At 39.3% G+C, this 11,954-nt stretch overlaps 1 protein-coding gene across 4 annotated transcripts in view; it reads left to right on the forward strand.

Annotated features, from left to right (window-relative positions):
* Nucleotides 1-9,467, forward strand: part of SLC9C1 (solute carrier family 9 member C1) — a 107,375-nt gene extending 97,908 nt beyond the window's left edge. For all 4 annotated transcript variants that reach the window (XM_058731434.1, XM_058731436.1, XM_058731435.1 and 1 more), the window contains 2 exons: nt 6,354-6,441; nt 9,060-9,467. In XM_058731434.1, coding sequence (XP_058587417.1) covers nt 6,354-6,419 — 66 coding nt within the window. In that variant the 3' untranslated portion in view covers nt 6,420-6,441; nt 9,060-9,467. The remainder of the gene's footprint in view (nt 1-6,353; nt 6,442-9,059) is intronic.
* Nucleotides 9,468-11,954: the final 2,487 nt, after the last annotated feature.

The raw sequence follows: 11,954 nt of genomic DNA on the forward strand, positions 1-11,954 counted from the left end.
ACCCAGAACCTGAGAGATGTCTGCTAAAAATATACAAGCCAGAAAATTGTGTATTTGGTTATTAGAAATAGGTTTTACATCAAGTCCATTTTGCCCATTAGCACTGCATATGTAACTCTGAGAACGCATGCTGCTTCTCCCCTGAATCTCTACTCACAAATGTATGTTGAATGAAAGGTGATTACACGTTCTGTGGGGGAGGCTGAAGGTGTTTCTCTTGTGTCTCTCTGATCTTCAAGAGACCAACACTTCTCTTAAATACTCATTGCCCATCCCCTGCATAAAAGCAGGAAGTTCACTCCCTCCCTTAATATTTTGGGGTCTTTCTGGGGCACCTGGGTGGGTCAGTCAGATAAGCATCTGACTTTGGCTCAGGTCATGATCTCGTGGTTGAGAGTTTGAGCCCCACGTGGGGCTCTGTGCTGACAGCTCAGAGCCTGGAGCCTGCTTCAGAATCTTTGTCTCCCTCTGTCTCTGACCCTACCCTGTTCAATGCTCTGTCTCACTCTGTCTCGAAAATAAATATATCATCTAATCAAAAACCAACAAGGAAACAATGGCTTTGAATGACACATTGGACCAGATGGACTTAACAGATATATTCAGAACATTCCATCCTAAAGCAGCATAATATACACTCTTCTCCAGTGTAAATGGAACATTCTCCAGAATAAACCATATACTGTCACACAAGTCAGCCCTAAGTAAGTACAAAAAGGTGGAGATCATACCGTGCATATTTTCAGACCACAACGCTATGAAACTCGAAATCAAGCACAAGAAAAAATTTGGAAAGGTAACAAATACTTGGAAACTGAAGAACATCCTACTACAGAATGAATGGGCTAACCAAGCACTTAAAAAGGAAATTAAAAAGTATATGGAAGTCAATCAAAATGATAACACCAAAACTGAAAACCTCTGGGATGCAGCAAAGGCAGTCATAAGAGGAAAGAATATAGCAATCCATGCCATCCTAAAGAAGGAAGAAAGATCTCAGATACACAACCTAACTTACACCTTAAGAAGTTGGGGAAAGAACAGCAAATAAAACCCAAAACCAGCAGAAGACAGGAAATAATAAAGACTAGAGCAGAAAATAATGCTATTGAAACCAAAAACAAACAAACAAACAAACAAACAAACAAAAAACAGTAGAACAGATCAATGAAACCAGAAGCTGGTTCTCTAAAAGAATTTAAAAAATTGATAAACCACTAGCCAGTTTGATAAAAAAGAAACAGGAAAGGATCCAAATAAATAAAACCAAGAATGAAAGAGGAGAGATCACAACCAACACAACAGAAATAAAAACAATAATAAGAGAATATTATGAGCAACTATATGCCAATAAAATGGGTAATCTGGAAGAAATGGACAAATTCCTAGAAACATATACACTAGCAAAACTGAAACAGGAAGAAATAGAAAATTTGAACAGACCCATAACCAGTAAGGAAATCGAAGTAGTAATCAAAACTCTCCCAAAAAACAAAAGTCCAGGGCCAGATGACATTCCAGGGGAATTCTACCAAACATTTAAGGAATAGTTAACACCTATTCTCTTGAAACTATTCCAACAAATAGAAATGGAAGGAAGACTTCCAAACTATTTCTATGAAGCTGGCATTACCTTCATTCCAAAACCAGAGACCCCACTAAAAAGGAAAACTATGGACCAGTTTCCCTGATGAACATGGATGCAAAAATCCTCAACAAGATATTAGCCACCCAATCCAACAAACCATTGAAAAAATTATTCACCACGAGCAAGTGGGATTTGTACCTGGGATGCAGGGCTGGTTCAATATCCACAAAACAAACATGATTCATCACATCAATAAAAGAAAGGACAAGAACCATATGATCCTCTCAACAGATGCAGAGAAAGCATTTGACAAAATACAGCATCCTTTCTGGATAAAAACTCTCAAGAAAGTAGGGATAGAAGGAGCGTACCTTGAGATCATTAAAACCATATATGAATGACCCAACGCTAATATCATCCTCAGTGGGGAAAAACTGAGAGCTTTCCCCTTAAGGTCAGGAACAAGACAGGGATGTCCACTCTCACCACTGTTATTCAACATAGTACTGGAAGTCTTAGCCTCTGGATTCAGGCAACACAAAGAAATAAAGGCATCCAAATCAGCCAGGAGGAGGTCAAACTTTCACTCTTCTCAGATGACATGATACTTTATATGGAAAACCCAAAATGTTCCACCAAAAAACTGCTAGAACTGAATCATCAATTCAGCAAAGTTGCAGGATATAAAATCAATGCACAGAAGTTGGTTGCATTCCTATACACCAACAATGAAGTGACAGAAAGAGAAATCAAGGAATCGATCCCATTTATAGTTGCACCAAAAACCATAAAATACCTAGGAATAAATCTAACCAAAGAGGTGAAAAATCTATACACTGAAAACTATAGAAAGCTTATGAAAGAAATTGAAGAAGACACAAAAAAATAGAAAAAGATTCCATGCTCCTGGATAGGAAGAACAAATATTGTTAAAATGTCAATACTACCCAAAGCAATCTACATATTCAGTGCAATCCCTATCACCGTAACACCAGCATTCTTCACAGAGCTAAAGCAAACAATTCTAAAATTTGTATGGAACCAGAAAAGATCCCAAATAGCCAAAACAATCTTGAAAAAGAAAACCAAAGCAGGAGGCATCATAATCTCAGACTTCAAACTAAACTACAAAGCTGTAATTATCAAGACAGTATGGTCCTGGCACAAGAACAGACATTCAGATCAATGGAACAAAATAGAGAACCCAGAAATGGACCCACAAATGTATGGCCAACTAATCTTTGACAAAGCAGGAAAGAATATCCAATGGAATAAAGACACTCTCTTCAGCAAGTGGTGCTGAAAAAACTGGACAGCAACATGCAGAAGAATGAACCTGGACCACTTTCTTGCACCATACACAAAAATAAACTCAAAATTGATGAAAGACCTAAATGTAGGACAGGAAGCCATCAAAATCCTCGAGGAGAAAGCAGGCAAAAATCTCTTTGATCTTGGCTGCAGCAACTTCTTATTCAACACATCTCCAGAGGCAAGGGAAACAAAAGCAAAAATGAACTACTAGGACCTCATCAAAATAAAAAGCTTCTGCACAGCGAAGGAAAAAATCAGCAAAACTCAAAGGCGACCAAAAGAATAGGAGAAGATATTTGCAAATGACATATCAGATAAAGGGTTAGTATCCAAAATCTATAAAGAACTTATCAAACTCAACACCCAAAAAACAAAGAATCCAGTGAGGAAATGGGCAAAAGACATGAACAGACACTTCTCCAAAGAAGACATCCAGATGGCCAACCGACACATGAAAAAATGCTCAACATCACTCATCATCAGGGAAATACAAATCAAAACCACCTCACACCTGTCAGAATGGCTAACATTAACAACTCAGGCAACAACAGATGTTGGCCAGGATGCAGAGAAAGAGGATCTCTTTGGCATTGTTGGTGGGAATGAAAGCTGGTACAGCCACTCTGGAAAACAGTATGGAGGTTCCTCAAAAAACTAAAAATAGAACTACCCTACCACTCAGCAATTGCACTACTAGGCATTTATCCAAGGGATACCGGTGTGCTGTTTCGAAGGGACACATGCACCCCCATGTTTATAGCAGCACTATCAACAATAGCCAAAGTATGGAAAGAGCCCAAATGTCCACCGATGGATGAATGGAAAAAATGGATAAAGTATAACTCGGCAATCAAAAAGAATGAAATCTTGCCATTTGCAACTATGTGGATGGAACTGGAGGGTATTATGCTAAGTGAAATCAGTCAGTCAGAGAAAGACAAAAATCGTATGACTTCACTCATATGAGGACTTTAAGAGACAAAACAGATGAACATAAGGGAAGGGAAACAAAAAGAATATAAAAACGGGAGGGGGACAAAACAGAAGAGACTCATAAATATGGAGAACAAACAGGGTTACTGGAAGGGTTGTGAGAGGGGGGATGGGCTAAATGGGTAAGGGGCACTAAGGAATTTACTCCTGAAATCATTGTAGCACTATATGCTAACTAATTTGGATGTAAATTTTAAAAAATAAAAAGTAAAATTAAAAAATTTTTAATAAAAAAATAAATACAAACATTAAAAAAAATTTTTTTTAATATTTTGGGGTCTTTCTGGGGAATCTTTTCCTCAAACATTTCCTGGTTGTTGCTCAGTGCCTGGAACTGTAGACCAAATAGCATAGGAGCTGAGAATATAGGCTTTGGCATGAGATTCCTGGTTTACTTCCTGGTTCCATCACTTATTAGCCACGTGACCTTGGACAGTTTTCTTAACCTGTTTAAGCATCACTTCCTGCATCTATACAACAGGAATGATAACCATACGTATCTCGTGTAGTGCTGCCATGCAGATTAAAGAAATGGAAAGTACACTGCATAGCGTTTGGCACATAACAAGCAATCTGTACCCATTAATTTCTGTTACTCTCTGCTAACCCCTTCTTAACATGGTAGACTACTCCAAACTTCTTGTGCCCTCCAGGCACTAAATTTCTAAAACAATAGGGATACAGGCATCTCCTCTAATTCTCTCAAACATGGCTGCTGCTGAAGACTAGGAAATAACAAAGGGAAATTACAATTTCAAAAATGAAGAAGATGAGGAGAACACTTAAGACAAAATGTTAGATTGCCCGAGTCCAACTCCAGCAGGTCCAGGGGCTCTCGAAGGATGAATGACATCGGCGAAAAAGTGAAAAAAATAAAATAAAATAAAAATAAAAATGGACTGGCTGCTTTATTGTGTTGAACTGGCTGTTTTATTGTGGCAAACGTGGCATTATATATTTGTTAGCAATTTCCTTGTAGCATGCATCATCTATGTTTTCTAGCATTACCTAATTCTAAAAATGTTCCTATGGGTAATCACCCTTTAAGGAATACCATGGTTATTTTCTCGTAACGTTCCTTCCTGCCCTTTGCTTATTGATTAATTTCTTACGTTATTTTCATTATGTATCTACATTTATCTATAATCTATAGAGCATTTGCTTTGCTGTTTTCATGAAAGGTCATCTATCTCTCAACACCTCAAGTGGAACAGTTACAGGGACATGACCTCTTAGTTGTTTCCTTGAACCATTTGTGGCTTGAGGAACAAAAATGTTCCCCTCAGTGTGAGATGCCAGGAGGGGGCCAGGAGGGCCTTAGGAACCACACCTTATACATTCTCAGAGAGACAATGCACCTAGGAACTAATGGACCATTCTGTACTTTAACCGACTAGGTTCAGTCATCATCTGGAATGCCTCCTGGGGGCCAAGTGGGCCTAGGAGTTGGAGTAACTTGTGCCCATAGATACACTCCTCTGTTGCCGGTGTGGGGCTTTCAAATCCATTTGCCCCTCCTTGGCTGGGAAATATATGGGGCTATCCTTCCTTCAGGTAGAGGAGTCTTTATAGGGGGTGGCAAGGGCTAAATGTATGGCCGCACAATTTCCTTGTGGAACCTTATTTCTTTCCCCAATAGTTCTTTTCCCAGGGGGCCTGTCTAGGGCAATTCCCCAACAGACAATTCCCCAGGTACTTTTATTAAGGCCAAATTACATAAAAGTGGGAGTACAAGAAGCTTCACTGTCTATGGGCTGCCCTGCAGTCCCGATCCGTCCACTGCCTGGGGCCCTGCCATCAGGCTGGTTGGATAGCTCGGCTTCCAGCATTAGATGGTACCTGGAGGCCACTGGTTAGCCTTTCTTTCTCCTTAGCCTGGGCAGGCTGCCTCACTCATAGGAGTCAGCTTAATAGTAGATATTGAAGAACTGAGTGAGAAGCCAGGGAAGCTAATGATCTCCCTGTACAGATTCCCCCAAAGTGTTCCGTTTTCATAATTAAAAAAAAAAAAAACTGATTGCGTGAGGCGGTTAATATAGAGAAAATAGTGTGGAAGTGAGAGACAGTTTATTAAATGGTAAAAACATCACCGAGTGAGTCTTATGGAGACAATTGTCAACTTGTGTTATTTAGTAAATGCTTTTTCTCCCTGATGTTAGATCCTGGTTATGGGTGTTTCTGGGCCAGTTCCCTTCCTCCTCCCCCAACCCCTCCTCCCACCACACTCTAGAACTGTGGCTATACCTTTACATAATAAAAAGTCCCATGCCCCAAATCCAGCAGCTCCTTACAAAGTGTTCTGGCGTCCAGGATGGAGCACACAGCGCTGCCAATACCAGAAGTTCTAATTCTCAGTCCCCTGCTCTGTAGACCAGATTTGACATCTGTCCTGCTTTATAAATCTGACTCTTATTAATAGTCTCAGAATTTGACTCCTATCTCCTATCTCCATTTCTAGATTCAAGAATCTACAGGGCTATTGGATAGTATCAAGGAGGAAATGGATGTCTATGAGGTCATCTAGAATAAAACTAAATGAAAATCTGGTAAGCTGCCTCAGTTTCCTCAATGTGATCCGGATCATGCCTGTCTTTGGAGATACAGGCTAAAGCCATGTTTATGTGGCTCTTTTGTGACAGTGTGAATTATATCACTTTCCACTAGCCATTATTTGCAATATGGTCACTTTCCAATAGCCAGTTCATTCTTCTAATGACACTATTTCCAAATTCTAACTTGGAAAATTAACTTTAAAATAAGATTCCTTGATCTAGATTTCTGAAAACTTTATAGACTCATGGTCTCCTCTCTACATTCTACTACTTAATTGTACATGCAAAACTGGCTGCCCCCCAACCCAGGAAGTCATTCTTCAGGCTGCCATGTATGATGGAAGATATAAACAGGTAGTTCGTGATGACTTTTCAAGTTTCTGTTCTAGTTAAGGAAGCAAAACTGATTAGAAGGCACTTATATAACAACACAAGATACACTGTGGAGAGTGGCAGCTTAAACTCAAAGGAATCCAAAGAGAAACAACTCCTGTTTTACATAAACACGGCCTTTGTTGAGAAGGGAAGAGGATGTTTAGAAAAGGGACACAAGACAGCAAGACGTTTAGGGAGTAGACCAGTCTGGCTGTTGGTTGCTCAAAATGCAGCACCAATGGGGAAATATATATATATATATATATATATATATATATAGAGAGAGAGAGAGAGAGAGAGAGAGAGAGAGAGAGAGAGAGAGCATGTGCATGCTTTATATGATTCTAATCTACATAAAGCATATCTCTGGGTTAAAAAATGACCTTCAGATAAATCTTTGTATCTCCATTTAAAAACTTCTAATTCTTAGATGCTACTTCCTGTGACAAAGACCGTTTTAAAAATAGATTAAGGGCACCTGGGTGATTCAGTTGGTTGAGTGTCTGACTCTTGATTTTGACTCAGGTCATGATCCCACAGTTGTGGGATCAAACTCCATGTCTGGCTCTGAGCTGAGCCTAGAGCCTATTTGGGATTCTCTCTCTCTTGCACTCTCTACCCCTCCCCCAGTAGCGGTTTGCTCCCTCACTCTCTCTCAAAAATAAATATGTGGTTTATATATACAATAAAATACTACTTGGCAATGAGAAAGAATGAAATCATGCCATTCACAGCAATGTGGACCTGGAAGGTATTATGCTGAGTGAAATAAGGCAGCCAGAGAAAGACACATACCATGTTTTCACTCATATGTGGATCTTGAGAAACTTAACAGAAGACCATGGGGGAAGGGAAGGGGAAAAAAATAGTTACAAATAGAGAGGGAGGGAGGCAAACCACAAGACAGTCTTAAATACGGAGAACAATCTGAGGGTGGATGTGGGAGGTGGGGGACAGGGGAAAATGGGTGATGGGCATTGAGGACAGCACTTGTTGGGATGAGCACTGCGTGTTGTATGTCAACCAATCTGACAATAAATTATATTCATGAAAAACTATTTGCAAGAATTGTTTGTATTATGATCAACATCTTTACCTGGGAAAAGTATATGCAAAATTATCAGGAAAACACCATGACTCCAATAGGCAAATTTAAGGAAATTTGCCTTCAGGAAATTTTTCTTCAGGAAAAAGACAATACCCAGACTATAGAGAAAATAAGAAGTACGAAATAAAATAACGAAGTATCAACATTTGCTTTTTCAAATTAACAAATTTTATTCCATGGTAACATCTGTTTCCTTTGAAATAGAGTTGATGAAACAGAAATGAAAATACTTGTTTTCTTATATTTTGCTGGTAGATGAGCAAAAGGAATTTGAAACAAAAGTCATAAAAATGTTCATACACTTTGACTCCATGAATTTGCTTTTGGGAACCAATCCAAAGAGAATAATCCAAAGTAGTGAAGTGGACATATGTACAAACTGTCCAGTGCACCAGTATTTCTAATGCCAAAAATTAAAAAGAGTCCCAAGTGTCCAATAGTAAGAAAGTATTTAATTTCGCTACAGAACATCCATTAGAGGAAATATCATCCAACCATTAAAAAGATTAGTTGTATACAGTACAATGTAAAATATGAAAAGGAAGACAAACCCATACATACAGCTTTTTTAACATGAAAATAATCCAGAAGAGATAAACCCAAATGTTTCAATTAGGTGTTAGAAAGGTAAGAGTAGGGATGGGTGTGCTCACTTCTCTTATTTTACATAGTTTTATTGACCTTGTAATGAACAACATGATTGTAAAACTACTAAGCATTATTCCAATATACATGATCTGAAAGTTGTCACCCTTTACACTTGGCACTGGGGGCGATCCCAGTGCTGTGAGAAGGAGTGGTAACAGCCAGAGCTAAGACTCAGTGTTTCCCACAATGACACATCATGCTCCTGACAGTCCATAAACTGTCCCTGTCCAGTTCAGCAAGCCCCAGTGGCTTCCTGGACTCTGACTCCCAGTTTATACCACACTACCACCACTTTGTGAATCAGGAGTAACTCACATTTCACCCAACGTCCTTCCTCACGTTTAGCAATAATGACCAGGAGGTATTTCCTGCGGGAATGAAACTGACCCTCTAGTATATCCTGTTTGGGGTTGTAAGTCAATGTTGAAAGACTGACAGTTCTTTTACATCTGTTTTTTTTTTCCCTTCCTACCTCTGTTAGGAATGGTTGACAATACTATTTTGAAAACTGACACATGTAACGGCGCTGTTGTCACAAGATGCCTCCTGTTTTGAATGTGCTTTGAAACACATTTCCCTGCATCAGAAGGGAGTAAGTTCAAGCTGGATCCTGTGTGGATGATCCTGGTGCCACATGGAAATATGTATGCACCTTGCAACCATTCCATCTAAAACATATTTCTTGGAAAATTTTCTTCATTTAAAATATCTATTAATTTAAGTATCTAGAACATCTCAGAAAATCATAGAACAAATTTTAGTTTTTTAGCCAGAAAATAAGCTTAGGCCACCTAGATAGTTTGCATAATGCTCTTAGAGTAAAAATGGTTTGACTCATTTTGTGAAAAACAGAACACTATTAAAACGCAGTTTAAATGTTGATCTTAAACCAAGTATTGATTTCTGTCATTCATTGTACTTCACTTATTTGGGGAGCACTCAGTGAATTAAAATAGTAAAGAATGGAAACTGATTTAGACTTACACAATGTAACTCAGTCCTAAATGAAACTTCCAGTGTCCATTTTGTTCATCGATTCACTACAACAACGAGCCCAATGCCTGGCATCCTTTTAAAAAATAATCCCAACCAGCTAAGAGCTGTTGCATGCTTTCTATATGCTAGGTGTTTAACAAATGCTTATGTAATCCTCACAACAAGCATGAGAGGTAGGTACTATTATTTCCAATTTACAAATGTGTAAACTGAAAGGGTGAGTGTAATTTGCCAAAAATCTCACAGATTTGAAAATGAGCCCGTGATTAGCTCTTATACCACATGTGCCTCCAGTATAGTACATCCTAAAATAAATATCTGAAGAATTAATAAGCATTTAAATCTATGTCTTCAGGACCATGCTTCCACCCGGGGTTGGAAACCTGAATGCTAAATGCTGTCTTCTACAGCTGGTGGTAGACACATTTTCAGAGGCCAAGAGTAAAGACTCCATTCATAAAACGTCCTTGCAGAGAAGACAGTTTGGTTTGTTTCTGTTGGGAAAGTCAAATCAAACTACTATCACTTCTCTATAAAACTGAACTCAACAGCTTTTTTCCCCCCAGTGATAGTTAACTAGCAGCTCTGATAGTGTTTGAAGGAACACTGTTAATGAGTGCCCTTCTTCTGCTAAGTGTTGAACCAAATGAAACTTAAAAGATTAAGGCCGTTAGAGACTAAACCACACATACACACACACACACACACACACACACACACGCATACACCTTCATTAGTGATGGAACTGACATGAAGAACATGGTTGCCTTCTGACCCCCAAAACTGGTGGATTGACCATTGTAGGTATATATCATTAAGCTTACTGCCTAGCTGAGAACAATAGAAAATGTAAGATTCGTAAGGTCAAATTCATTCTCAAATCAGAAAGAAGGGGCTGGACAAAGAACGTCGAGATCCTGCTTCCAGATTCATCAACCTGATAAGCCACTCCACCTCAGCAGAATGAATGAGATGGTGACAGACCATGAGTGTCAGGGCAACAGAGAGTAAAGCCCTCCACCCTGAACAAGACGCCAGGTGGGGAAGGAGCTCTCCACCAGTAGTAGCTTGTCACTTACAGCAAGCTCAGTAAGCCCTGGACTCTCAGGCAAAACTCACAAAAACTGTAGGAAGTGGGTTCTATCATTGCCTCATTTTACAGAGAAAATAATGGAACTTAGGGAATTCAGGCAAATTACTCAGTCACACAGATGTAATGACACTGGGCCTTAAATCCTGCAAGGACATTCAGTATAATTTGTGACACTTTTTAAATTCCCTAGACTTTATCTTGGATATCTGAGCCATTGGAGAAGAGGATACACTCCATAAATATCAGTCGTGGTCAGTGTCTGATCATGTTTGTGTCCTGGGGTATAAACATTTTCACGTGGGGAAAAAACCCTGAACAAGGCACTGAGATATGAAATAATCCCAGCACCATGAATGACAGATACCCACCCCCTATCAACAGGATATTGGTGTCTGTGTGCCCAGGACTGTCCCCTCATCTGAAAGAACGCAATACACAGACTTTGACCTGAGAAGGGTGCTTAGAGTTCACTTCCATTTGACTCTTCAGAGGAAACCCACTTATTTGCTTACAAAGCCCAGAACGTCTGCTTTTAACTTTCTTAGATAAAAGGCTTTCCTTGGTCCTTTGGTTCTTGGATTTTTTAATTTAGTTTTTAACGTTCACAGTGCTGAAACCTAGTTGGTCATTTTTTTCCCCCAGACACTTCATTTTAATCTTCTGTGTTCTATATTAGTGTTACTAATGAGAAACAGGAAACTTTGCAAATGAACATTCTTCCCAAGTGTCGTTTGTGGCTCAAACAGTGACAAGTAAGTGCTATACCATCCACCTGTCATTAGATTTATAAGAGCCCTTTCAGTAAGCTGGACAAATTCCCATTTTGTCGCCAAATGGTCCTCTTACCATGAAAAATTACCCTCTGTGTTACGGTTCCTGGCAAGTCAGTGGAGCTATATGAGAACATCCCAGCCCCAAAGTTCACTTAGGGAGGTACTGAAACTCCTGTTTCAAACCAAATGCACATTAATGGGGAATACCAGCAACAAATAGCCACAGTTTCAAATACATAACTAACTCTCCGACATTAGCCAGGACTCCTAATCAGCTCATACTCTGCACCACACAGTAAGAAGTTGGAAAATTATCCTCAGGAATACCTCTCAATACTATCACACCATGCAGTCTTGACCCTTCCTTTAAGACCTTTGGGAAGGAAGCAGACCAGGGAAATCTTAGCTAAGCTGTTAAATTCCTAGCTCTACAAGAATTCCTAAATTAACCAGGTCTTTTCCTAGCATACAATGATCCATAATGGTTTTCCTTACAGATAAATATCTCTCCCAG

Source organism: Neofelis nebulosa, chromosome 5 (genome assembly GCF_028018385.1).
Source record: "Neofelis nebulosa isolate mNeoNeb1 chromosome 5, mNeoNeb1.pri, whole genome shotgun sequence".
Taxonomy (NCBI): Eukaryota; Metazoa; Chordata; class Mammalia; order Carnivora; family Felidae; genus Neofelis; species Neofelis nebulosa.